Here is a 26,292-nt window from a genome sequence, read left to right as displayed (position 1 = left end):
CCGACAGAAAGGACGACAGATACAAAATTTACACCATTTGAAGGCATGTGGACATTTTGAAACTCTGCGTGCCCAAATGAGTGGGATTTTCGCTCGGTTGTAATCCGTTCGTTTGAAATGGACTACAATGAAGGGTCGATCGTCTTGGTGAAGCTATTGAGTTTTCCTATTCCAACTATTGATTCATGTATCTATGTATGTATGTATGTATGTATGTATGTATGTAGGTAGGTAGGTAGGTAGGTAGGTAGGTAGGTAGGTAGGTAGGTAGGTATGGATGGATGGATGGATGGATGGATGTAGGCATGTTGGTGCGTGGGTTCGTACGTAGGTACGTATAAATGGATCTATGGATGGTTTCAAATTTGTTTTGTTTAAAGACACCACTAGAACACATTGATTGATTTATTAAACACCGGCTAGAATTTTAGAGAGGAAACCTACATTTTTCCATTAGTAGCAAGGGATCTTTTGTGTGCACCATCCCACAGATTGGATAGAACATGCCACGGTGTTTAGTACACCACTCATGGCGAACTGGGTGAAACGATAAATAGTTCAATGGGTCCACCTAGCGGGATCGATCCTAGAGAGACCGCGCTTCAGGCGACTTATCTGCCACCCTGCCTCAAATGGATGGATGGATGAATGGATGCATTCATGTATGTTTGTGTGTGTTCATGCGTTTCTGTATATGTATATGGTTATGTAAATGTGTTTGCGTGTGCATATTTGGGTATGTCCCAGTTTTGGCGATAAATGAATGTTGACTTTCACTGATATTTATACGTGGTACTTATCTTACAGTCGGCCTATATCCTACTACTCAACCCATATGATGATATCCCGGGTCTTCTTTCACAAAAAATATATTTTGATCGCTGTATATTTGTGTGATATCTCCCTTCCCTCCCTGTTTGCTCGCTCATTTTGCTCCCTCTCCCTCCCTCCCTCCCTTTCTCGTTCTCTCTCTCGTTCTCTCTCTCTCTCTCTCTCTCTCTCTCTCTCTCTCTCTCTCTCTCTCTCTCTCTCTCTCTCTCTCCCTGGGTCACTTTGTCGTTATACCCAGGGACGAACATGGTCGTTCTAACGAGGTCTTGACTGTATACACACACACACACACGCACACTCACACACACACACACACACACACACACACACACACACACACACACATATACATATATATATATATATATATATATATATATATATATATATATATATATATATATATATACACACACACACACACACGCACACACATCATGACTGGTATATTAAATGCCTTGGTATGTGCTATCCTGTCTGTTGAATGGTGCATATAAAAGATCTCTTTCTACTAATGTAAATATCAAATGTTTGACATCCAATAGCCGATTATTAATACATCAATGTGCTCTAATAGTGTCGTTAAACAAAACAAACTTCAACAGACTAGTTACCAGTTGTGACACTTTGGTACATAATGTTTAGAATTGAGACATCTTGGGCCGGTCTCCGCAAGGCTCAATGGGTAGGTGTAAACCACTTGCACCGACCAGTGGTCCATAACTAGTTCAACAAAGGCCATGGTTTGTGCTATCCTGCCTGTGGGAAGCGCAAATAAAAGATCCCTTGCTGCTAATCTGAAAGAGTAGCCCATGTAGTGGCGACAGCGGGTTTCTTCTCAAAATATGTGTGGTCCTTAACCATATGTCTGACGCCATATAACCATAAATAAAATGTGTTGAGTGCGTCGTTAAATAAAGCATTTCTTTCTTTCTTTCTTGGGCCGGTGCTCGGCCCAAAATGTCACAATTGGAACATCTTGGGCAGTTGGGAAAGTAATAAATTCTGCCTTTTCATAAGGTGAGTTCTTGTTTATCAGAGACACGGAACGACGTTACATTAAAGATACCCTTGCTGTGAGAGTATTTACTTCCTTGTCAAACATGGCACATGCCAGGACCCCGCTCCCATCCCCCAATCATGATCGCAAATTGACTGATGATTTTTTGCACATCCTATTGGTTTTTTGTCTGTGGGTTTGGTGGGTTTTTTTGTTTTTTAAATACTCCTCTGACTAGTCTGCTTCTTGTATCTTTTATTGTACTAATAAGTGCTATTGAAACATGGAAAGTCGAGGTGGTACCTTTAATAAGTGTTGGACGCTCTTTCAGATGGGCGGCAAATGGGTTAAAGAGCTGGCTAGACAAACGAGTACAGAAGAAGATGACGACGATGAGATACAGAGCGAGCTGCTCGACCCGTCCGCGGCCAAGGACAAACTGCGAACAGACTCGACTCCCATGATCTTCATCTGCGCCACCATGTGGCACGAGACGGAAAACGAGATGATACAGATGCTCAAATCAGTTTTCAGGTACATCTCCTTAAGGGTGATTTTTTCCCTTTGTGTTGTGTTGCTTTGCATTGATTTGTTTTTCAGGTGTATGTCCAGGAATTGTTGCAGGTTTTCTCCCACTGCATTGCTTTTATTTGCTTTTAATTGTTTTCGTTTCGTTTTATTTTTGGGGGGTAAATTATGATTAAAGAAATTGTTTTGTTTTACTGAGAGTTGGGCGGTATCTAAAAATATTCCTATACGAAATATTTTGAAGGTCTGTTCAGAATGTAAAATCTGTATTAAACTATTACATAGAGGTGGATCCATGGGGTCCCTAAATATGCAAGTGCACCCTTTTCCCCTCCTTTAAATGGAATTCTCTTTGGATGATTTTGTTTTATCTTGTTAAAGTCCACACTTAATAGCTAGTGGCTGTATCTTATGTACAAATATATTATCCTCAATATGAAATTGAACATATTGAAGTATCACAAAACGCTTTGTCATACAGTAAGAATAACTTTAGAAGGTTGAAAGTAGACCACTTTTAATACATAGAAAATTATATTTTGTAGAATGGATTGTGATCAAAGTGCCAGAAGAACTGCTCAGATCTTCTTCAACATCACGGATCCGGACTATTACGAGTTTGAAGGTAGGGCCTCGCACAACAGTTTGATATCTTTCTTCTTTACGTTATAATTGTAGAAACGGAATTGTTAACTTTACGATCCATCTTGTCGGATGTTGAACACGTAGTAATCTGTTGTTTGTTAATGAATAAATGGACACAAGTAACAATGAGAAATTGTAAATAACGTTTACTGACAATCACCCTGCGTTTAAAATATTTAGGCAGAACATAGCCCAGTGTTGAAGTCTTTTCATGTGCGGTCGGTCCAGGATCAATCCCCGTCAGTGGGCCATTTCTCGTTCCAACCAGTGCACCACGACAGGTATATCAAAGGTCGTGACTCCTGTCTGTGGAATGGTGCATATAAAAGATTTCTTGCCACTGGTGGAAACACGTAGTGGGTATACTTTTTAAGACTATGTTAGAATTATCAAATGTTTGACATGCAATAAATCAATGCTCTCTTGTGATGACGTTAAAACAAAACAAACAAACTTTACTTTTAAATATTAACATTTCTATGACACAGACACACACACACAAACGACACACACACATACACACACACACACACACAAACGACACATACAACCGACACACCTACATACACACACAACCACGATACACACACACTCGACACACACACAATACACACACAAACGACATGCACACACAGACACACACTCACCACACACACACACACCATACACACACAACCGACACACACAACCGACATACACACACACACGCGATACACACACAACCGACACACACACACACACATGATACAGACACAACGGACACGCACACACACAAACCACACACACACACACACACACACATATATATACAACCGACACACACACGCGCACGCGATACACACACAATCGACACACACACGCGCGCGCGATACACACACAAACGACACACACATACACACACAATCGACACACACGTGCGCGCGCGCGATACACACACACACATACACACGATACACACACACACACATACACAGGCGCGATACACACACACATATATACAACCGACATACACACACGTGCGCGATACACACACAACCGACACACACACACGATACAGACACAACCGACACACACACACACAAACCACACACACACCATACACACACACACAAACCACACACACACACACACACACACACACCATACACACACGATACACACACACACACACACATACACACATACAACCGACACACATACACACACACAAACACCACGATACACACACAATCGACACACACGCAGTACACACACACGATACACACACAAACGACACACACACACATACGACACACACACCACACACACACACCGTACACACACATAACCGACACACTCTCTCACACACACACACATACACCTGTTTTGTTTATGAATTTATTGATGAATATCAGTCACAGTTTGTGATCAATTAACAATAAAAATGGAAATGTGGATTTTCGTCCATATGTATGTATGTATATAATTTATTTATTAATTTTATTCGTCATCATATTGAATTATTATATGATCTCTTCCAGCACACGTGTTTTTTGACGATGCTTTCGAAGCTCACGCGCATGATGATTATGAATACAAAGTAAACAACTTTGTAAAACAACTTATCCGTGTTATGGACATCGCGGCGAGGTGAGGGGCATTTCACAAAACCACAACACAAACACACACACACACACACACACACACACACACACACACACACACACACACACACACACACACACACACAGAACAAACACAACACAACACACACACGCAGAACAAACACAACACACACACACAGAACAAACACAACACACGCAGAACAAACACAACACTAACACAACACACGCAGAACAAACAACACAAACACAACACACGCAGAACAAACACAACACAAACACAACACACGCAAAACAAACACAACACAAATACAGCAAAGGTATAACACAAACACGAACAAACAGCAAAATCTCAACACAAAGTTCCTTAACAGAAAGACAATATACACCAACCCAGTACAACATACACCAACCCAACCCAGTACAACATACACCAACCCAGTACAACATACACCAACCCAGTACAACATTTACACACACACACACACACACACACACACACACACACACAGAGAGAGAGGGGGGGGGGGGAGAGAAATGTAATACAATACACATGACCTTAGCACAAGAACACACCCAACACAAACACGACCACAAAACAGACATAAATGCAACCAAAACAAAAGCTTGACACTAACACAAAATCAACCATGACGCAAACACAGAATGAACACAATGCAACCATAATCTCAACCACAAGATAGGCACAACTCTAATAAATATAACACAAACACAACTGACAAACACTACTACTACTACTACTACTACTACTATTACCACTATTACTACTACTACTACTACTACTACTACTACTACTACTACTATTACCACTACTACTACTACTACTTAGGAATTATTTACAACAGTTGACCTTTAGAATATATTATCAATATTAATTCTTCCTAGTGCTGTTCACAACACTGTGATGAAGATCCCTCCGCCTGAGAAGATTCCGACTCCGTACGGAGGACGTCTGGAGTGGAAACTTCCTGGTGGAAACCTTTTCACGGCTCACCTCAAAGATAAGGCGAAGATCAGGCACAGGAAGCGATGGAGTCAGGTGCGTTTTGTAAACATAGCTCCACTTAAAGACTACAGACACAGTAAGCGATGGAATCAGGTGCGTTGTTGTAAACATAGCTTTACTTAAAGACTACAGACACAAGAAGCGATGGGGTCAGGTGCGTTGTTGTAAACATAGCTTTACTTAAAGACTAAAATCAGAGCCAGGAAGCGATGGAGTCAGGTAAAGTTGTTTGTAAACATAGCTCCACTTGAAGACTAAGATCAGACACAGGAAGCGATGGAGTCAGGTAAGGTTTGTAAACAGAGCCCACTTGAAGACTAAGATCAGACACAGGAAGCGAGGGAGTAAGGTGCTTTTTGTAAACATAACTCCATTTAAAGACTAAGATCAGACACAGGAAGCGATGGAGTCCGGTACGTTTTGTAATCTCAGCTCAACTTAAAGATTCCCTATTTCACTTATACAGTTTAATAGCTGTAAAACCATTTCTCAACGCAGGTGATGTCCATGTATTTTTTTCTGGGGTACCGATTACTGGCTGAAAAAATACCCTTGAATCGAAAACAGAAGCGTGCTGAGAACACATTCCTGCTGGCTCTTGATGGTGATGTGGATTTCCAGCCTCACGCTGTTCAGATTCTTGTTGACAGTATGAAGAAGAACAGAAATATTGGTGCTGCGTGTGGGAGGACACACCCTGTCGGTTCAGGTAGTAAATCATGTAATGTGAACAAAGTTAAAGTTTGTTTTGTTTAACGACACCACAGAGCACATTGATTTATTAATCATCGGCTATTGAATATCAAACATTTAGTAATTTTGACATGTAGTCTTAGAGAGGAAACCTGCTACATTTTTTCCATTAGTAGCAAGGGAGCTTTTATATGTACAACCACACAGGCAGAATGGCATATACCACGGGCTTTGGTATACTAGTCGTGATGCACTGGCTAGAACGAGAAATAACCCAATGTATCCACCGACTGGAATCAATCCTAGACCAGCAGCACATCAGTAATATTAATATCTAATATCGACGAGTAAGGATGGTAACAAAAAAAAACAATGCAATGTAATTTAATATTATATAAAGCGCATGCACTGGAGAATACGAAAAGAACAACAATAACAACAGCAACAGCAAAAACAACAATGACGACGACAACGGTGATGATGATGGTGACGTTCATATTAATTACAGTGACGCATCTTGGGAATATAAACAAACTACGCAAACGTAACTAATAGCCTACACTCAACGAATGCATGTATACTGTTTTCTAATACCCTACACTCAACGAATGCATGTATACTGTTTTCTGTAGTGAGTCAATTTCTGATTTCTTATGTGGTATTTTTTTACTAAGTAGTAGCAATAATAGTACATAACAATAACAGACGATAATATAGAACAAATACACGGGAACGGACAAACGATTTGTCAAAGCATTGGGTGAGTAATATCAGTCTTTGTTTTTTGTTTTGTTTTTAAATATCTCCATAAAAAAAACACCATAAATCAGACAATTTTAATAATTGTTTTGTTGATGAGCTTTCGTTTTCTTTAATTGATCAATTTTCGTTTGCTATCAGGTCCGATGGTCTGGTACCAGAAATTTGAATATGCCGTCGGCCATTGGCTACAGAAGTCAACAGAAAACACCTTGGGTTGTGTGCTATGCAGCACTGGGTGTTTCAGCTTGTTCCGCGGTTCCGCGTTGATGGACGATAATGTCATGAAGAGATACACCACACCCCCATCAGAGGCGCGACACTATGTTCAATACGATCAAGGTGGGTTTCGGATTTCAGTGCATAAATGACTTTTTTTTTAATTAAAAAAATTAAAAATCAGTTAAATAAAGCCATTAACGACATACTCTACAGTGGCGAATAAGGTCAAATTTGTGTCTTGTAAATGGAAAATACCCTAGGTTGCGCCTATAGTTAGATAATTATAAACTCAAAAATAAACAAACTTCATAATCAGCAACGAATAGTAAATATTATTTGGCGACAACGTGTGTCTCAGCTGGTCTGATCAATTTGCTGATGTCTTTGATGAATTCCTAGAAAAGGTATAATCATCATCATTACCAACAAGCGTAGTACGTGAATTCACTAAACATTCATACTTGCAATGGATGAGTCATTGGGTTTAAGAGAGGTGGTTACTGGGTTACCATCCTAGGACCGATGTTATCCTAATTGAATTTCAATACATGGAGTGAAAATATGCGACTACACGCCGTCTCACTCATTAACAACTATTTACTCACTATACCGACATTGATTCATTATATTGTTGAAATGCAGGCCTGGAGTCCCCACTCGAGGACAAAAGTTTCGTTTTCTGTACTACTCTATAAAGATAAAAAATATACCCTGCTCCCCTACTAGACGCTGTGACCCCACCCCCCCCCCCCCCACCCCGTCCCCCACTAGCGATTGTGCCCCCTCCAGATATCGTTCCTGGAATGTTGCTAAAACAACATTCCTTTTATTTGCCATTACAGGTGAAGATAGGTGGCTGTGCACTCTTCTGCTTCAACAAGGCTACCGAGTGGAGTACTGCGCAGCCTCAGACTCGTTCACGTTCGCCCCCGAGGGATTCTTCGAGTTCTTCAACCAGCGCAGACGATGGACTCCGTCAACAATGGCCAACATCCTCGACCTGATCCAGGATTGGCGACAGACGACCAAGAAAAACGAGGACATTTCCATCATGTACATGTTCTACCAGCTCTTCCTGTTCTGTTCCTCGGTCGTAACGCCAGGAACAATCTTCATGCTGATAGTGGGCGCCTTTAACAGTGTCTACCATTTCGACATCACGGTCGCCTTCGTCGTTAATCTCATACCAGTCGCCATCTTCGTTCTGCTGTGCTTCAAGGCACCCAGCAACGTACATGTCAGTAATTGTTTTAAATGTTGGATGTGCCATGTTCCACTGTTAATCGATACTGTATATAATCCGTGCATAACTAACTCAAGAATGTTTTGCCACTCAGCGTAAACTGTGGCTTACAAATATAACATCACAATACAAAAACATGCACACAAAGGCACACACCACAAACATAGATAAAACAACATACACAGACATACACAGATAGCCACATCACAAACATACATACAGAGACCACAACACACACACTGATATCCACACCACAAACATAAATAACACAACATAAACAGACATACACAGATATCCACACCACAAACATACATACAGAGACCACAACACATGTATACACACACAGACCCACATCACAAACATAGGTAAAACAACATACACAAACATACACAGATATCCACACCACAAACATACATATAGAGACCACAACACATGCATACACACACAGACCCACACCACAAACATAGATAACACAACATACACAGACATACACAGATATCCACATCACAAACATACATACAGAGACCACAACAAATGCATACACACACACAGACCCACACCACAAACATAGATAAAACAACATAAACAGACATACACAGATATCCACACCACAAACATACATACAGAGACCACAACACATGCATATACACACACAGACCCACACCACTAACATAGATAAAACAACATAAACAGACATACACAGATATCCACACTACAAACATACATACAGAGACTACAACACAAACACACATTGATACCCACACCACAAACATAGACCCACATAACAACTCACACATAGACCCACATAACAACCCACATAACAACTCACACATAGACCCACATAACAACTCACACATAGACCCACATCACAAACTCACACACCCATACCACAAACACTCTCACAGACATGTACACACACACGTACACACATACAACCAAAGACACGTAAATATTAAATCTAAACATATCAAGTGTCCATAGAAACGTAAGACACGACTCCATGCTAGGAGATTGTATTGATAGGATACAAAATATGTACCATCATAAGGTTTCCTCTCACACTATAGTTGGGAAAGATAGTTGGGCTCATAATAATGTGATTTAATATTAAAGGGGATAAACTTGAAATTAATTACATACATAATCACCATCATCATCATTATCATCATATATATATATATATATATATATATATATATATATATATATATATATATATATAAGCTACCGATACACTCGATGACAACAAGCAAGAAACATACGTTGGTTTGACCGAGAACACATTTAAGACGAGATATACCGCGCACACGAGCAGTTTTCAAAACGCAACACAGAAGAACGCAACAGCGCTGAGTCAGTACATTTGGACACTGAAGGTTAGATTCACCCCATACACCATTAAGTGGAAAATTTTATCCAAAGCAAAATCATACTCTCCAGCGAGCAAAAGATGTAACCTCTGCCTGAAGGAAAAATTGTTCATAATGTATAAACCTGAAAGCAGCACACTAAACTCCAAGAATGAACTCGTATCAGCATGTCGACACAGACGCAAATACCTTCTGTGCGAATACCACACATCACCTATAGACCTGCATAGTGACGTAACCTCGACGTCACAGAGTCCATTACGTCATCAGCTTTCCGTTGACGGTGTAATTAAATCTACATTTGATGAGTGAGAGCAATTCAACTCTCTCACGAAACAAGCCTGTCATGTAGAGATAAACATACACGTTTAACGATATATCTGGCTCCCACACGGTTGAGCACTCTATAAAATAGCGTCTTTCAACTCGAAAACGACTACTATATATATATATATATATATATATATATATATATATATATATATATATATATATATATAAAATTCAAATATACATTATTGTCATTGTCATTATAACTGTCATTGTCCTCGTCATCATCATCGCTACAAATAAAGATGTTTTCTTTCAGCTTGGGTATGCAGCTCTACTGTCCATTATATATGCACTTGTGATGTTGGTCGTATTGGTTGGACTGATCAAGCAGATCGCAGAGAACGGATTTTGCTCTGTGACGACCGTATTCGTGATTACTCTTGCTGGGATATTCGTGATTTCGGCAATTCTTCACCCTCAGGAATTCGGCTGCCTGTTTCATGGCGTTCTGTATTTCCTGTCCATCCCATCAATGTCCATGCTGCTGATGATTTACTCCGTCACCAACTTACAGATTGTCTCTTGGGGAACACGGGAATTCAAGACAGCAGCGCCCCCTGACTATCACGAGGAGCAAGCTACAACGGTTTCCGTTGAGAAGAACATGCTTCATAAACTGATGGCCAATTTCACAAATAGTGAACATATCAATTCAGAGTATGTGTTTTCGTTTGGAAACCTCTTCGGGTGCATCTGCTGTCCAAGCCAAGAGGTCAAGGAGAAAACCATGAAATTCAATACCATACTAGAGCGTGTTGTTGTTCTAGAAAATCGGATGACGGAACAAGTATGTGGTGTGAACAGTCTGTATTCTGTTAGTGACCTACCATGTGACTCAGAACCAAATAACCCACTGGAAGTTCTACCTTTCTCCCAGAATGAAAATTCCTTTGGAGGAGTCGTGAAAAGAGGTGTGAATTGTATAACAGTCATTATATATTTTTAAACATATATTACATATAAAGCATCTTCGATGTGCAGTAATTTCAGTTTTGGGTCATCATCATTGTGTTTATAAATTGAAATTGTCAACAAAATACATCACTACACGTTTACACAAATGTATTAAATATGACCAAGCTGAATTTATATACCGGTATATTGTAAATAAAAATATATAGTGTAATAATAAAAAAAAGCTAGTTTAATAAATAATAATAATAATAATAATAATATAACAATTATGATAATAATAATAATAATAATAGAAAACACTTTTTTGAAATATTTTTTATTAATTCGTTGTTATAAGTAGTATTTCCAAGTATTAATAATTTAATCCACTTCGAAATTTTGGCTCTTGTTTCCAAAAACTAAAAAGAAACTAAAAAAATAAATAAACCACAAGCAAATGGCAATATTGTATTGTGTCAAAACGTGGCACTACTAATGTTTAGCCAACCCAAGGTGTTTGAAACATGGCATTGAAAAGCCATTGTCCTTGTAGTACTGAAAAATAACAAGACAGCATCGAAGACCTCCCCACACTACTTGATGAACACTGTCGTGATCACACACACACACGTGAAATGTTCGCAATAATATTTATTATGAAAAAAAAATTCCTGTCACCAAACAAAACTTGATTTGATGAGTTTGAAATTGCAATATTCCCATTTACATAGTGAATTGTTTTGTGTTGGATTTATTTTTATCCGCAGAATATGTATGTTTAATTTTAATGATCTCGTATATAATATAATTTTAATTATCTCGTATATAATATACTGTAGATCCTGAAATAAATGCGATCATAATATTAATGCCAAAAATGCGAATTCATGTTATTCACACTAATAATATAATACATTTATTTCTATGTTCTGTCCAGCAAGCTATGTGTCACACGCTATTAAAACAAACAAAGGTTAAAATTGTAATACATTTATAAAATAACTGGAACAATTCATCGTAGGCAAGACAAGACTAATTGTCTAATAGTACGGCAAAAACCGACTCGATTCATCGCGCGTAAATTGATTTTAGCACGCTAATCCTAAGTTCACTGCAACTTTGTCGGTATATCTTAGGAAGAAATAGTTGTAATGGTAAATGTATGGTAATGCAGGGGTGCAGAAATGCGAGTAAAAAGTCTGACGGAAGAGTTGAAAAATGCAACTACCAGTCCGACGGTCGATCTGTCTTTTTCTGACTAATTTTAAAATATATATATATATATACTCTTCAAAAAAAGAAACGCAACAGGGTACAAATGGGTTATAACTCCGATTTTGTTTCCTACCGGTTCATGCTTTGTGAATATAAGGTCATTGCATGTCCCAAACACATTCCCACGGTTACATTCGATAAAACGCAGCTACTGTACAATAAAGTTCCAAAATGTGAATATTCGCAAAAACGCAGCCACGTGCAAACCATGTCACCACTGCACGTGCGTTGTCTGCACGTGCAACATGAACACCGACAGTATAAAAGTGCAGGGTGTTCGCTTGTCTGGCCTCTGTATCTGGCCGACAGTTGACAATCCAGGACATGCCACGTCTCAGTGAACCGCAGAGAAACAATGCCATCGGCCGACTAGACGCAGGCGAATCCAGAACGGCCGTTGCCAGGGCATTCCATGTGTCCCCAAGCACCATCTCCAGACTGTGGGACCGTTACCAGCAACATGGATCAACACGTGACCTCCCTAGATCCGGTCGACCACGGGTCACTACCCCCGGGCAGGACCGCTACATCCGGGTACGCCACCTTCGGGAACGATTGACTACTGCCACCTCCACAGCCGCAGCAATACCAGGTTTGCGCAGGATATCCGACCAGACCGTACGGAACCGCCTACGTGAGGTAGGAATTCGTGCCAGACGTCCAGTTCGAGGTGTCATCTTAACACCACAACACCGTCGACTCCGACTGCAGTGGTGCCAGATTCATCGACAATGGCCTCAACTGCGATGGAGACAGGTGTGGCTCAGTGACGAGTTCCAATTTCTGCACCGACGTCATGATGGAAGATGTCGCGTGTATAGGCGCCGTGGTGAACGTTATGCGGCAAACTGCGTGCAGGAAGTGGACAGATTCGGCGGGGGTAGTGTCATGGTGTGGGCAGCCATCTCACACACTGGCAGAACTGACCTGGTCCACGTGCAGGGCAACCTGAATGCACAGGGCTACATTGACCAGATCCTCCGGCCACACATCGTTCCAGTTATGGCCAACGCCAACGCAGTGTTCCAACATGACAACGCCAGGCCTCACACAGCACGTCTCACAACGGCTTTCCTACAGAACAACAACATTAATGTCCTTCCTTGGCCATCGATATCACCGGATTTGAACCCAATTGAGCATCTATGGGACGAGTTGGACCGACGCCTCCGACAGCGACAACCACAGCCCCAGACCCTGCCCGAGCTGGCAGCAGCCTTGCAGGCCGAGTGGGCCACCATCCCCCGGGACGTCATCCGTACTCTGGTTGCTTCAATGGGCAGGCGGTGCCAGGCAGTTGTCAACACACGCGGAGGCCACACCCGGTATTGACTCCAGATGACCTTGACCTTGGTGGTGTGTCCTATCACTTACTCACAATGGACTAGAGTGAATTGTGAACAATCCTGCAACATTTGGTAATTATCGGACTCACCATTCAATAATTAAATCAATTCTCCAAATGTTACGACAATGTGGTTTTGCGTTTCTTCTTTTGAAGAGTATATATATATATATATATATATATATATATATATATATTATTTATTTTTTTTTTTTTTTTTTTTTGTAAATGTTTGCACTGAATCCACGACTCTCATCAGCCATACGAGAATTGCAAACCATTCAAACAACGGTTCATGATAACGAAATACACAACAATACAGGTACCGCATTGACACTAGACAACTTCGGAGTTCCGAACTGCAAGCGCAACATTCCGGAAACGGGTTATAGCGAAAACGGAACCGTAGTAAAACAGACCCAAGCAAAAACAGAACCAAACTGGACGAAACCACACCAAAATCTGTCAATATGACTACAACGGATTCAAACAATAAAACAAATTTATGGCTGAAATAGTACCAAAATCGTTACAAGTTGTGAACAATAATATCTTCAATAAAAGAATAGCCATACTAATAATTTATTTTTATGTCTATATATTAGCAGCTAGCTAGAAGTTGGTTAAATGCCGGTAATCGTAACTAAACTACCACTGCAACAGAAATATGTTTTGTTATCTTCAAAATGCAGTCCACTGGTGTTTACAGAAAACATGCATTGTTTACATTATTTAACATTTAATAATGGATGTTCTGGCGAGACATTTTCAACCTAAGACCGTTTTTGCCAATACATTAAAATGCCGTTAAAGCTTTAGAAAAGTGTACCGTTTTCACTAATATATTGAGGTGTTATTATAGCCAAATCTGTTCCGTTTTCGTCAACGAAAATGGTTCCGTTTTGGTAGTGGTTCCGATTTAGCCTCATTGTTATACAATAATATTTTTTTCTATAGCCTGGTGGACTAGTAGAAATTCTGGCGGGCTAGTAAATTTCAATTGGTTCTGGTCCCGCGGGCTAGTGAAACATTTTCCATTTCTGCACCCCTACTAATGTTTAGCCAAATTTAGGTAACCATACAGGTTAGGTAAATCATTGCTGCAAAAATAAGCTTTGAGTTGATGTCACCAAAACCACTAGGGACTAAGCAGGTTAATTGATGTGTACACTGACATGTTAGTGAGTTGATCTCATTGAAGACACCTGTAACTCGGATTCATCCGAAAAATACACATACCTCTATTATTAGGAAAGTAGTGTTTCATAGGGAGGCTACTCGCATGAATTTTATGTCGCATTTTAGTCTGCCCACCGTCGCATTAATTTAGGGAACAATAAAAATAATAGATACCCTTTATGCGTGGACGTATAGACAGACATGGAATACCCCTTTTGATATACTGGGGTGATATTTAGCTCGCCTGATGTCCTTAGTTCGCAGGATCGAACCTTCTCGGCGGACCTGACTACCATTAGTTTTGTTCCGTTCCAACCAGTGCCACATGATTGGTATACCAAAGGCCGTGGCATGTTATAAATAGGAAAGTGCATATAAAATATCCCTTGCTGCTTTTTTCGGTACGATTAGCCCATGAAGTGGCAGAAGCGAGTTTCTTCTCTCATTATCTTTGTGGCCCGTAACCATGTGTCTAACCACATATAAAGTAATCAAACGAGTTTAGTGCGTCGTTAAATAAAAAATAAAATTCTTGTTCCTTTGATGTATTTCGCCAATTCTGTAATATTTTCAGGATGTAAAATCTAAATAAAATTCCAATCCAAAATGCATTAAATAAAAGGGAATTGACTGCCGCCACCACATCCACACTCCAGACCCAGGTTATATATTTTTAAAGGTATACCCTTGTAGGTTATATTTTCACCTCTTGTCAGCCTGAGTTAGGTTGGGATCTTTATGACAACAAAACAACAAACAAAAACCCAGTTACCTTACTAAATTATTTGTTCTAGCATATTACAGGGACATTCCTGAGTTTGCTGCACTGTAAGATGTTTCCGACTAATAAAATATTTCTACGATTAAACTTACATATTAAATATATTTTCTTGTTTAGAATATCAGTGTCCGTATATTCAATGTGTTTCTGGTCGTCTTAATATTTGTAAGACGCCAAAAATGGATTTTGTCTTAAAATAATTTCGTACGTACGAAAAAAACGTTTTTAGGAAATAAAATGAAATTTAACGTAGTACAAATATTAGAATGATCAGAAACACGTTTAATACACAGTCACTAATATTTAATGCAGAAAAATATATTTGATATGTAATTACAATCGTTAAAAAGTCTCTGTTAGTCAATAACATCTTAAAAATTGCAGCAAACTCAGGAATGTCCGTTTAAAGGTTTGGATATAATTAGCCTAACTGAAAGGATAAAGAAAGCATAATTTGTTTACGACGTTTCCTTCAAAACAATGGTAAAGGGTTGATTCTGAACAGCCAGTTAGAAACCAGGGAACCTGGGTGTGGGTGGGGTGGGGGTGAGGGGGGGGGGGACAGGCTTCTTCTCTACTCCAGGAGCATATTATTTAGGTTACTTTCTCGTTGGTAAGTAAAACGGGACCGCAAGTATTGTTCGGTACATGCAAGTACAAGACAAATCTAATTTTCATGGGGATCCGATCCTCTGCAAGGATGGAACCAGGACCTGGTGGAAATACAACTATAAAACAAATGTAATCAGCACATTTTGGTTTAACCAACGAACTATTTGGTGGAGATATACAAATTGGACTCATTCATTCGTTTACCCCTTTCTTCTACCTTCCTACAAATGCAATAATTGGAACAAAAATGTTGAACTCTGTCCATATACGGCTGCAACAATCGTAACTACAAACAAATACTCACAACTTTCTTTTAACCTTGTAACTGCGAATTATTGCGAGTTGGTATTTTCGTGATTTTAATGTAAGACGCATGTGCAAGTAGATGAAGGTATATCGTAATAATTACTCGTTAACTATTCGTAATATTTCGAGCTATATCAAAAGGGGTATATCATGTCTGTCTGTACGTCCACACATAATGGATATCTATTTTTATTACAAAATGGGCACCTAGTTTTATTACAAAATGGGCCTTATTTGATTACAAAATGGGTACTTATTACAAAATGGGTATTGTTTTATTACAAAATGGGCCCTAACAGGCGTTAATTTCAGGATCTACAGTATATAGATATATGATCACATAGTTTGAGAATTTTTTCTAGATTTACAAAGTAGATGCATATTAATCAGGTCACGGGACTACAACTTTCATTGACACTTGTGATGATGGATAAAAAAAAAAAAGCCCACATAATAAAAAAATGTTGACTATAATTATTCATCCAATTTAGATGAATGGATTAATGTACATATTTTGTGGCTGGTATTTGTATTTATATCATCATAAACAAATAAAATTATATAAAAGTAAAATAAGCAATTTGTAGGGTTTATTTCAGTGAACATAACAGGCTCATAGTCTTTATTATTTAAATTCTTCTCATATTCTAACCGATTGTGTAATCGAAAGGTTAGTGGTTGGTGCAAACCGATTAAAACCAATGATCAGTGATGAAATTGCAACTGATTTCCAACAATAATTTACACACAAATAAATAAATAAATATATCCTATAACTTACCCTTGATATCCATGTCATAAAACCATGTCATAATTTTAGTGTATTAACCCAGATAATAATTGTATGCAAATTTGCAAGGTCTCTAGGTAATGTGTTGCTGTAGATGAGTCATTTGCTTACACAGGAACAATACCTGTGTACCTGAGCATAACGTTTTCAAACATTTAGTTAAAATGCGTGACGTCAAACTAATTTGTGCTAATCGTGATGACGTCATATTATCGATGGCTGTGATTTTAGTACTGTGTTTTACAAAAAAAATTGAATCATATTGTTATTTTAGAAGTGTTATATGATAAATAGAATTCGCTACTCGTGTTTTTTAATGTGTAAAATAAATTATCAACCTCGTCTAGTTAATTGGTATTTGTCTCGGCAGAGCCTTGACAAATACCGATTAAATAGACTCGATTGATATTTTCCATATTAAAAATACTCGTGACGACCCCCCCCCCTCTCTCTCTCTCTCTCTCTCTCTCTCTCTCTCTCTCTCTCTCTCTCTCTCTCTCTCTCTCTCTCTCTCTCTCTCTCTATATATATATATATATATATATATATATATAAAACATAGAATACTGACGAAACACACTCAGGTGATGGCCGATAATAACACGATGCAGTATTGAATGTGTTATTAAATAAAGCCTTTTTCTTCTCTTTTACATACATTTAAACAAATGTCCTGAAATTATTCTTTGGGATCAGTTTGTATCATATTAATATTTGTTGTTTATTCATCTTTCAGGATTATTGGCTCTAAAGGTTTATTAAATGTAACTGGTTTTATCTTTTTTATTTAAAAAAAATGTTGTGATATTCCTCTTTCTTTTTAAATAGAGAATCCACTTTACAAAGAGGAAAAACAAATTCCACGTGATGAACTGCGAAACCCATTCTGGATTACTGATGAAGATCTTGCAAAAGGCAACATTAAGGTGAACCATCCTGAGGAAAATGAATTTTGGGAGGATCTAATTAGTACATACCTCTTTCCTCTTCAAGACGATAAGGAAAACGAGAAGAGAACAAACAAAAAGCTGACTGAACTCAGAAACACTGTTTGTCTGGTATTTGTGATAATCAACGCACTGTTCATCATTTTGTTGTTTGCATTAGAGACCATTTCGGAACAAACCGGTAATATATCTTTTAGGATGCCATGTAACATTGAGGGACTAAAAGGTGAAAAGGTTCAACCAATTGTCTTAGCGTTTACACTTGTGTTTGGTATACCAATTGTACTACAGTTCGTGGCAATGCTTTTCCACAGATATTCCACGTTTCTGCACATTGCAGCAAGTACCGAACTGAAGCTGAAGCGGGAGGTCATCGGTGGTAGCAAAGAACAGAAGCCAAGTGTTGACGAAACCATTCAGCTTGTCCATGATATGCAGGCCATCCGAGATGATGACGAAATGTCCATTGCTTCTGACTACAACATTGAACCTGATTATTCTGACGTCGATGATGAAGGTGGACTTAAATCCACACAAGGAAACGAACTGTGGGCAAACTTTAGAGGTAGACGTAAGGGATTACAGCCTCACCGAACGTTAAACCGTGCTTTTATGAAAAATTTTAACCGACTGGTGTCAGAAATTAAAGACGATGATGCGGAAGAGAACGACAAGGAGGCGATCCACCTTAATGCACAGAGGAAATTCAGGAGATTTGAGAAGAGATCTGTGCATACGATTGTCAAGATGTCCCAGGCGGACAAAGAATATAAGCAGAGCGTAGTCAAACATGCACACAAATGGAATGAGGCCGTTAAGAAACTTGGCATCAAGGGACAACTGAAATCCACGAATCAGCTGAATTCGTTCCAAGACGTTGTGAGAGCTGCCATGATCAAACAAGGACGTACCAAATTGGGAGTACGACCAGGTATGTCCCAGCAGAACACGCCAATTCCAGATCGTAGGAATGCCAAGGATACACGGTCTAGCTCGTCTGATCCTTTCAATGAAAGAGTGCAACCCAAGAAGCCTTCAACACCATCAGCTTGGGGCAGACTGCTAGAAGCCAGACCTAACATCCCAATTTCCAAATTTGAGACGATGGTGAAGCAGAAGGAAGATAATCAGGCTGCTAGTTCGACGGAAGAGATATCAGATGAAGAAGCATTGAAAGAATGGTAACTACAATGTGAATCTAATCAGTAGAGTGAATGTTCTCGAGGATATATTGGCTTTCAATGAATTGGTAGCCAATGTGAATGATTCCCATAAACACAAACACAAACACATACCCACATGTGCACGCATGCACACACACACACACACACACACACACACACACACACACACACACACACATACGCGCATACATGAATATTCTACAGAAAGAACATTGACTAATGTGGCTGACTTTGAAACATGAGTGAGAAATTACCATGATTTATGCAACTGCAACAAAAATAAATCGATGCGAATGTTGGACTCATCTAGGTGTATGATGAGATGTTGATTAATTTGGAATAACAAAATGATTGTGCAAAAGTTTATTATGGAATAAATATATTAAAATGGAATATTTATCAGTTTTAGACGAATCATTATATAAACTTTAGGCCAATAGTTTTTTTGGGGTTTTTTTAATGTTTATTGCCCCAGAAAAACAATAGATAATGTCAGGGTTGGGGCCTCGAATCTTACCGTACATACCAATTATACACATAATATGCCATGGAGCAAGGAGAGAAAGGGATGGAAGAAACCTGAAATAAGTATTTCCTCCAAACCAGCAACGTTGTAAAACAGACAACCATAGTCTTTTTTGTATAAGAAAAGACTGGGCCCATATTTTCGAAGCCATCTTAGCCCTACGAAATCATAAACAAATCGTAGGGTATGACGTCACTACAGCACACGCCATAGTGACGTCATAGCTTACGATGATTTTACGATTTCGTAGGCTAAGATTGCTCCGAAAATACGGGCCCTGGTCGTTTAAATATTTTCCAAAAATCTTAACCAACATTCCCAGTTTTCGTCGAATTCTTTATGTAAACAATTCTTGTAATACATATGTTTTTCTAATAATAGCTTATCTTTGATATAATGTTTGAATCCAGTTTACTGAGTGTGTTGTTCTGTAAATTCGTTTTGTATATATAATAGTTTACATTTATAATTAACCAATTTATGAAATTGTTTTCCTTATTTATATCACCTAATAAAATCATAGTTTTGTCAAACTAGAAGTCTTCACCTGTTTGTTGCAACCATTATTCTATAAGATTCCAGAGTTCGACGAATTTGCGGCAAACGTAAAACAAGTGATCCGATGTTTCTGGCTGGCATGACAGAAATTACAGAGATTTGAATCAACATATTTTATTTTATATAAGAAAGTATTCGTTGCTGTAATTCTATGTAGGATTTGATATTGGAACCATAACAGTGTTGGGTCTTTAAAAATCTTAAATGGCAGGCTATAATACTTCGCCCACTCTAAAGGGGAAAAAACACACCCTTCAGCAGAGTATTTAATCTGTGAAGTAGGAAGTATATTCGTGTCGTTGAGTAGTTTATAGATTTCTTTACTTCCAGATTTATTTTTCAAAAAGGGTTTTATTTTAACTGGTAAAATGGGATGCTTTGGAACACCAACTGTTTGGATGTTAAAAGTAGTTTTCTTACGTATAAGAACTTGTATAGCCTTTAATAAAGAAGCAACTTCTAGAAAATTTGATTTTATGTTATACTTTAAGCTGAATGTGTCATAATTTATAAACTGCCCTTGGTTATTAAGTAAGTCTTGTATAGATAAAATCCCTTTTTCGATGTAATTTCTATATACTGAAGGCTTTTTATCTATAACAATATTGTTATTATACCAAATGTTTGAATATAGAATGTCTTCTGTATTGAAATTTTTTTTGTTTACGTTGCAGTAAACTCCAGTTATTTAGTTTATCTTTCCAAAATAAGTTTGATCCCCATCAACTGCCCTTGGCTGTCAAAAAAGAAACGCATAGGTGATAGGGAAAGAAGAAAAGTGTTGGATTTTACCAAATATCGGTGTGTGTTTTTGTACAATGTTGCTGAATGACTATGTTTGCAAATGTTCCTGGAATGGGACAGCATGCCCATATGGATCCTAAAACAAATTTAACACACGCTGTGGCACGTTGTGCGACAATTGCAGGAAATAGGCGTGAAATGGTTAGATTTTGGCGAATGCACGTGAAACTCGGGGAAAAGATTGGGGTAGTGATGGGTATTTAAAGTTGCAATGCTCGCAATGATGCCTCATTTTCATTTGGACGTAGACAAGTTACAAGATGCCAAGACTAAGCCTGCCGAATCGAAACATTGCAATAGGCCGCCTCCAGTTAGGTGAATCGCAGTCAGCAGTCGCACGCCACATGAACGTCCACCAGAGCACCATTTCACGTCTGGGTTTCTGCACAAACCATTCGGAACCGACTTCGAGAAGCTGGTTTACAGGCTAGGAGACGGTATGTTGGCCCAGTCCTGCGACGTCAACATCGACATTTACGTGTTCGCTGGTGCACGAAAGTACAGGGGTGGAACTTGGGTTTACAGACGCCACAATGAACGTTTTGCCAACAACTGCGTCGCCCAAGTTGACAGATTCGGTGGAGAGAGTGTCATGATGTGGGGAGCCATCTCATACACCGGCAGAAGTGAACTTGTGTTCGTACAAAGCAACGTGGCAGCTATACGCTACCGGGATGACATTCTTCGCCGTCACATGCTTCCCATTTTGGATCGACAGAGATAATTCTTTCAGCAGGACAATGCCAGGCCGCATACGACACGTGTAACAAAGGATTTCCTACAGAATGAGAACATTATTGTGCTGCCATGGCCATCAAGATCGCCAGATCTCAACCCCATTGAACATCTATGGGACGAACTGGACAGACGTGTACGCCAGCGTGACCCAGAGCCTCAGACGCTTCCACAACTGTCACATGCACTGCAGGAAGAATGGGCTAGGATTCCACGTGCCCGGATTCAGAGACTCATTCAGTCAATGCCAAGGAGATGTCGCGCAGTGATTGCTGCTGCTGGTGGCCACACAAGGTACTGATTTCAGCGCCCTCGTGCGACGCTGTTTGGTGACGAAAACGCCTCCACTGCCGTCAGTCCACAGCACGAACATTGTCACATACTCATGTCAAATTGGACTGTGATACGATCAACAATAACGAAATTATGCCACTTTGTATTAAAGAGGTAATGAATATTTCGCCTATGCGTTTCTTTTTTGACAGAGTATATAATGGGAATGTATATGGCATTGTTGCTGTAACTAAAAAGATTGTGAAATAAAACACACACACACAGAGAGAGAGAGAGAGAGAGAGAGAGAGAGAGAGAGAGAGAGAGAGAGAGAGAGAGAGAGAGAGAGAGAGAGAGAGAGAGAGAGAGAGAGAGAGACATATACATACGTACATAATTACACATATATGTGGGGGGTTTTCTCGGGGGGGGGGGGGACACCTGATATCAGGTACATGTCATAACAGCTGTGCTTATTCCAATGAGGTTTGTGCTGTGCTAGTTTTAATTTAGTAAACTAGTCTGGGAGTGGCAGTTCTCTTTGTGCAAGACGGATGAAATCGCACGTAAAGGAGATTTCCTCGTGACTCGGGAGTGGCTGTCCTCATACAGACGAGGCACTAGTTAGAGAATCATTATGAAATCAACCATTATTTTGTCAAATTTGTTTTTTTTTAAAATACGGCTAGAGAAAGGAACCGTGCTACAATGTCCTACGGTATAGCAAAAACGGATATTTTAGGTGCACTGTCCTGCAGACAGGACATTATACACCACATGTACATACATACATACATACATACATACATACATGTGTACATATTTACATACCTACATGCGTGTCTGCATTCATGCATGCATGCATGCATACATACATACATACATGCATGCATGCATGCATGCATGCATGCATATATACATACATACATACATACATACATACATACAGGATTTAATTATCCCCTGCGCCAGTGCGTTAATATCTATGTATGTAATAGTCAACCTCGACATACATACAATATATAGATATTCATACATCAATACATACTAGCCAGTGCCAGGTCTGCCCACTGTTTCATGCACGTAAGCGGGATCGACCGCGTAGATTGTAGGCCCCATGCATATGGTGAGTTAAAAGAGCTTCCTTTTATGGAAGCTTCGATAGCTCAGAGCGTATCGTGGTTAGTCTTGCAATTTGCGGGCGAATCGGTGCCACAGGTTCGAGTCCCAGCAACGGCATGGGACAATTTGTGAGGCCAGAAAGGATTTAATTATCCCCTGCGCCAGTGCGTTAATATCTATGTATGTAATAGTCAACCTCGACATACATACAATATATAGATATTCATACATCAATACATACATACATATACTATTGCAAATTAGACGTAGCAGGTCATAGCAGCACAACGTTTATTGACTTGTAAATAAACATGCTACGGCGACACTACAGAATTGACGTATTCATTCATAATCATAAACCAAAAAAACGTTTAATAGAGCAACTTTGTATTAAAAGCTGTCCAACGTTCTGAAAACAAACACAAAGTGTTAGGTACTAGTTTATTTTAATATAAGAATATTCCTTTTGAAAAGACATGGCACCATAATATTCATACGCCATTTCACTGACGGCTTTTGATATACCAGTCGTGGTGCACTGGCTGGATCGAGAAATAGCCCAGTGGGCCCACCGACGGGGATCGATCCAAGACCGACCGCTCATCAAGCGAACGCTTTACCACTGGGCTACGTCACGCCCCAATGAGGAAGGGAGATATCACAGAAATATGCAGTGATCAAAATATATTGTTGTGGGTTGATACACATACAGGCATGCATGAACACACACTAACATACAGGCATGCATGAACACACACTCACATACAGGCATGCATGAACACACACTAACATACAGGCATGCATGAACACACACTCACATACAGGCATGCATGAACACACACTCACATACAGGCATGCATGAACACACACTCACATACAGGCATGCATGAACACACACTAACATACAGGCATGCATGAACACACACTCACATACAGGCATGCATGAACACACACTAACATACAGGCATGCATGAACACACACTAACATACAGGCATGCATGAACACACACTTACATACAGGCATGCATGAACACACACTAACATACAGGCATGCATGCATGCATTCATCCATCCATCCATCCATTCGAGGCAGGATGTAGCCCAGTGGTAGATAGCTCGAATGATGCGCGGTCTGTCTAGGAGCAACCCCCCTCGGTGGACCCACTGGACTGTATCGTTCCACCCACTGGTATATCAAAGGCCGTAGTATGTGGTATCCAGTCTGTGGGATGGTGCACACAAAATATCCCTTACTACTAATGGACAAATGTAGCAGGTTTCCTCTCTAAAATTCTAGTCGGTGATTAATAAATCAATCAATGTGTTCTAGTGTTGTCATAGCTTTATTGTATTATTATTGTGTATGCAAACCCAAACCAATTATTTATAATTATATTCCCATGTTTGTTTTATGTAGATATACTTATGTGAATAGTTTTACTCTGTCATCTTGTTAAAAAGTGTGAATTGTTGTATTATATATTGTTCCTCATATGCCGTGGATTACGGCCTGAGAGAAATAAATGTTCAGTTCAGTTAAACAAAACAAGCTTTAAACCACCCATCGGTCCATTTATACGTACCTACGTACCAACCCACGCACCTACTTGCCTACATCCATACATCCATACCTACATCCATACATCTACACGTAGATAGTAGATACACGTAGATAGTAGATACGATACACGTAGATAGTAGATACACGTAGATAGTAGATACACGTAGGTAGTAGATACACGCACACACATTCAGTAATAGGTTAATAATGGTTAATAGGTTCGACCCTTCATTGTAGTCCATTTCAAACGAACGGATTACAACCGAGCGAAAATCCAACTCGTTTAGGCAGGCACAGTTTACAAGTGTCCACGTGCCTTTAAATGGTGTAACCAGATCCCCACAACTGGTATATCAAAGAGTGTTGTATGTGTCGTCCTTTCTGTGGGAATGTGCATATAAAAGACTCTTTGCTGCTAGTTGGAAATTGTGACAGGTTTCCTCTCAAGACTTCGTGTCAGAATTACCATTTGTTTGACATCCAAGTCGATGATTAATTAATTAATGTGCTCTAGAGGTGTCGTTAAACTAAAAACAAGTTGAATGATTTAAGCAAATGCAACAAAGTATATGGCCAAAGATGTCTCAATGAGGAGATCTTGTGCAAGTGGGACTTTTTGGGCTTCAACATAGCACAGATAGCCGAGGTTTGTGTCCAGGGCTGTAGCTAGCATTGCGTGTGTACGTGTGTACGTGTGTGTGTGTACGTGTGTACGTGTGTGTGTACGTGTGTACGTGTGTACGTGTGTGTACGTGTGTACGTGTGTGTGTGTACGTGTGTACGTGTGTGTGTGTACGTGTGTGTGTGTACGTGTGTGTGTGTACGTATGTGCGTGTGTACGTGTGTGCGTGTGTACGTGTGTGTGTGTACGTGTGTACGTGTGTGCGTGTGTACGTGTGTGTGTGTGTGTGCGTGAAGGAGGGGGCATTTGTTTTTTTGTTGTTTTTTTGGCGGGGGGGGGGGGGGGGACCACCGAGCATGAAAGACGCAAGAAACTTGTGATCCGGGGCATGCTCCCCGCGAAACTTTGAAATCTAGAGGCTATGAAATACCATTTTGCAGCCATTTCAGGGAAAGAAAGAAAGAAATGTTTTATTTAACGACGCACTCAACACATTTTATTTACGGTTATATGGCGTCAGACATAT

At 39.5% G+C, this 26,292-nt stretch overlaps 1 protein-coding gene across 1 annotated transcript in view; it reads left to right on the top strand.

Moving 5' to 3' along the window:
- LOC121387874 (chitin synthase chs-2-like) overlaps positions 1-20,580 on the top strand; it is a 30,871-nt gene extending 10,291 nt beyond the window's left edge. Inside the window, exons 3-11 of the mRNA XM_041519106.1 lie at positions 2,209-2,365; positions 2,905-2,984; positions 4,525-4,633; positions 5,512-5,665; positions 6,131-6,341; positions 7,226-7,426; positions 8,149-8,543; positions 10,509-11,163; positions 18,263-20,580. Coding sequence (XP_041375040.1) covers positions 2,209-2,365; positions 2,905-2,984; positions 4,525-4,633; positions 5,512-5,665; positions 6,131-6,341; positions 7,226-7,426; positions 8,149-8,543; positions 10,509-11,163; positions 18,263-19,566 — 3,266 coding nt within the window. The 3' untranslated portion in view covers positions 19,567-20,580. The remainder of the gene's footprint in view (positions 1-2,208; positions 2,366-2,904; positions 2,985-4,524; positions 4,634-5,511; positions 5,666-6,130; positions 6,342-7,225; positions 7,427-8,148; positions 8,544-10,508; positions 11,164-18,262) is intronic.
- Positions 20,581-26,292: the final 5,712 nt, after the last annotated feature.

This window comes from Gigantopelta aegis, chromosome 13 (assembly GCF_016097555.1).
Source record: "Gigantopelta aegis isolate Gae_Host chromosome 13, Gae_host_genome, whole genome shotgun sequence".
NCBI classification, from domain to species: Eukaryota; Metazoa; Mollusca; class Gastropoda; order Neomphalida; family Peltospiridae; genus Gigantopelta; species Gigantopelta aegis.
This window is presented reverse-complemented; position numbering and strand designations above follow the sequence as displayed.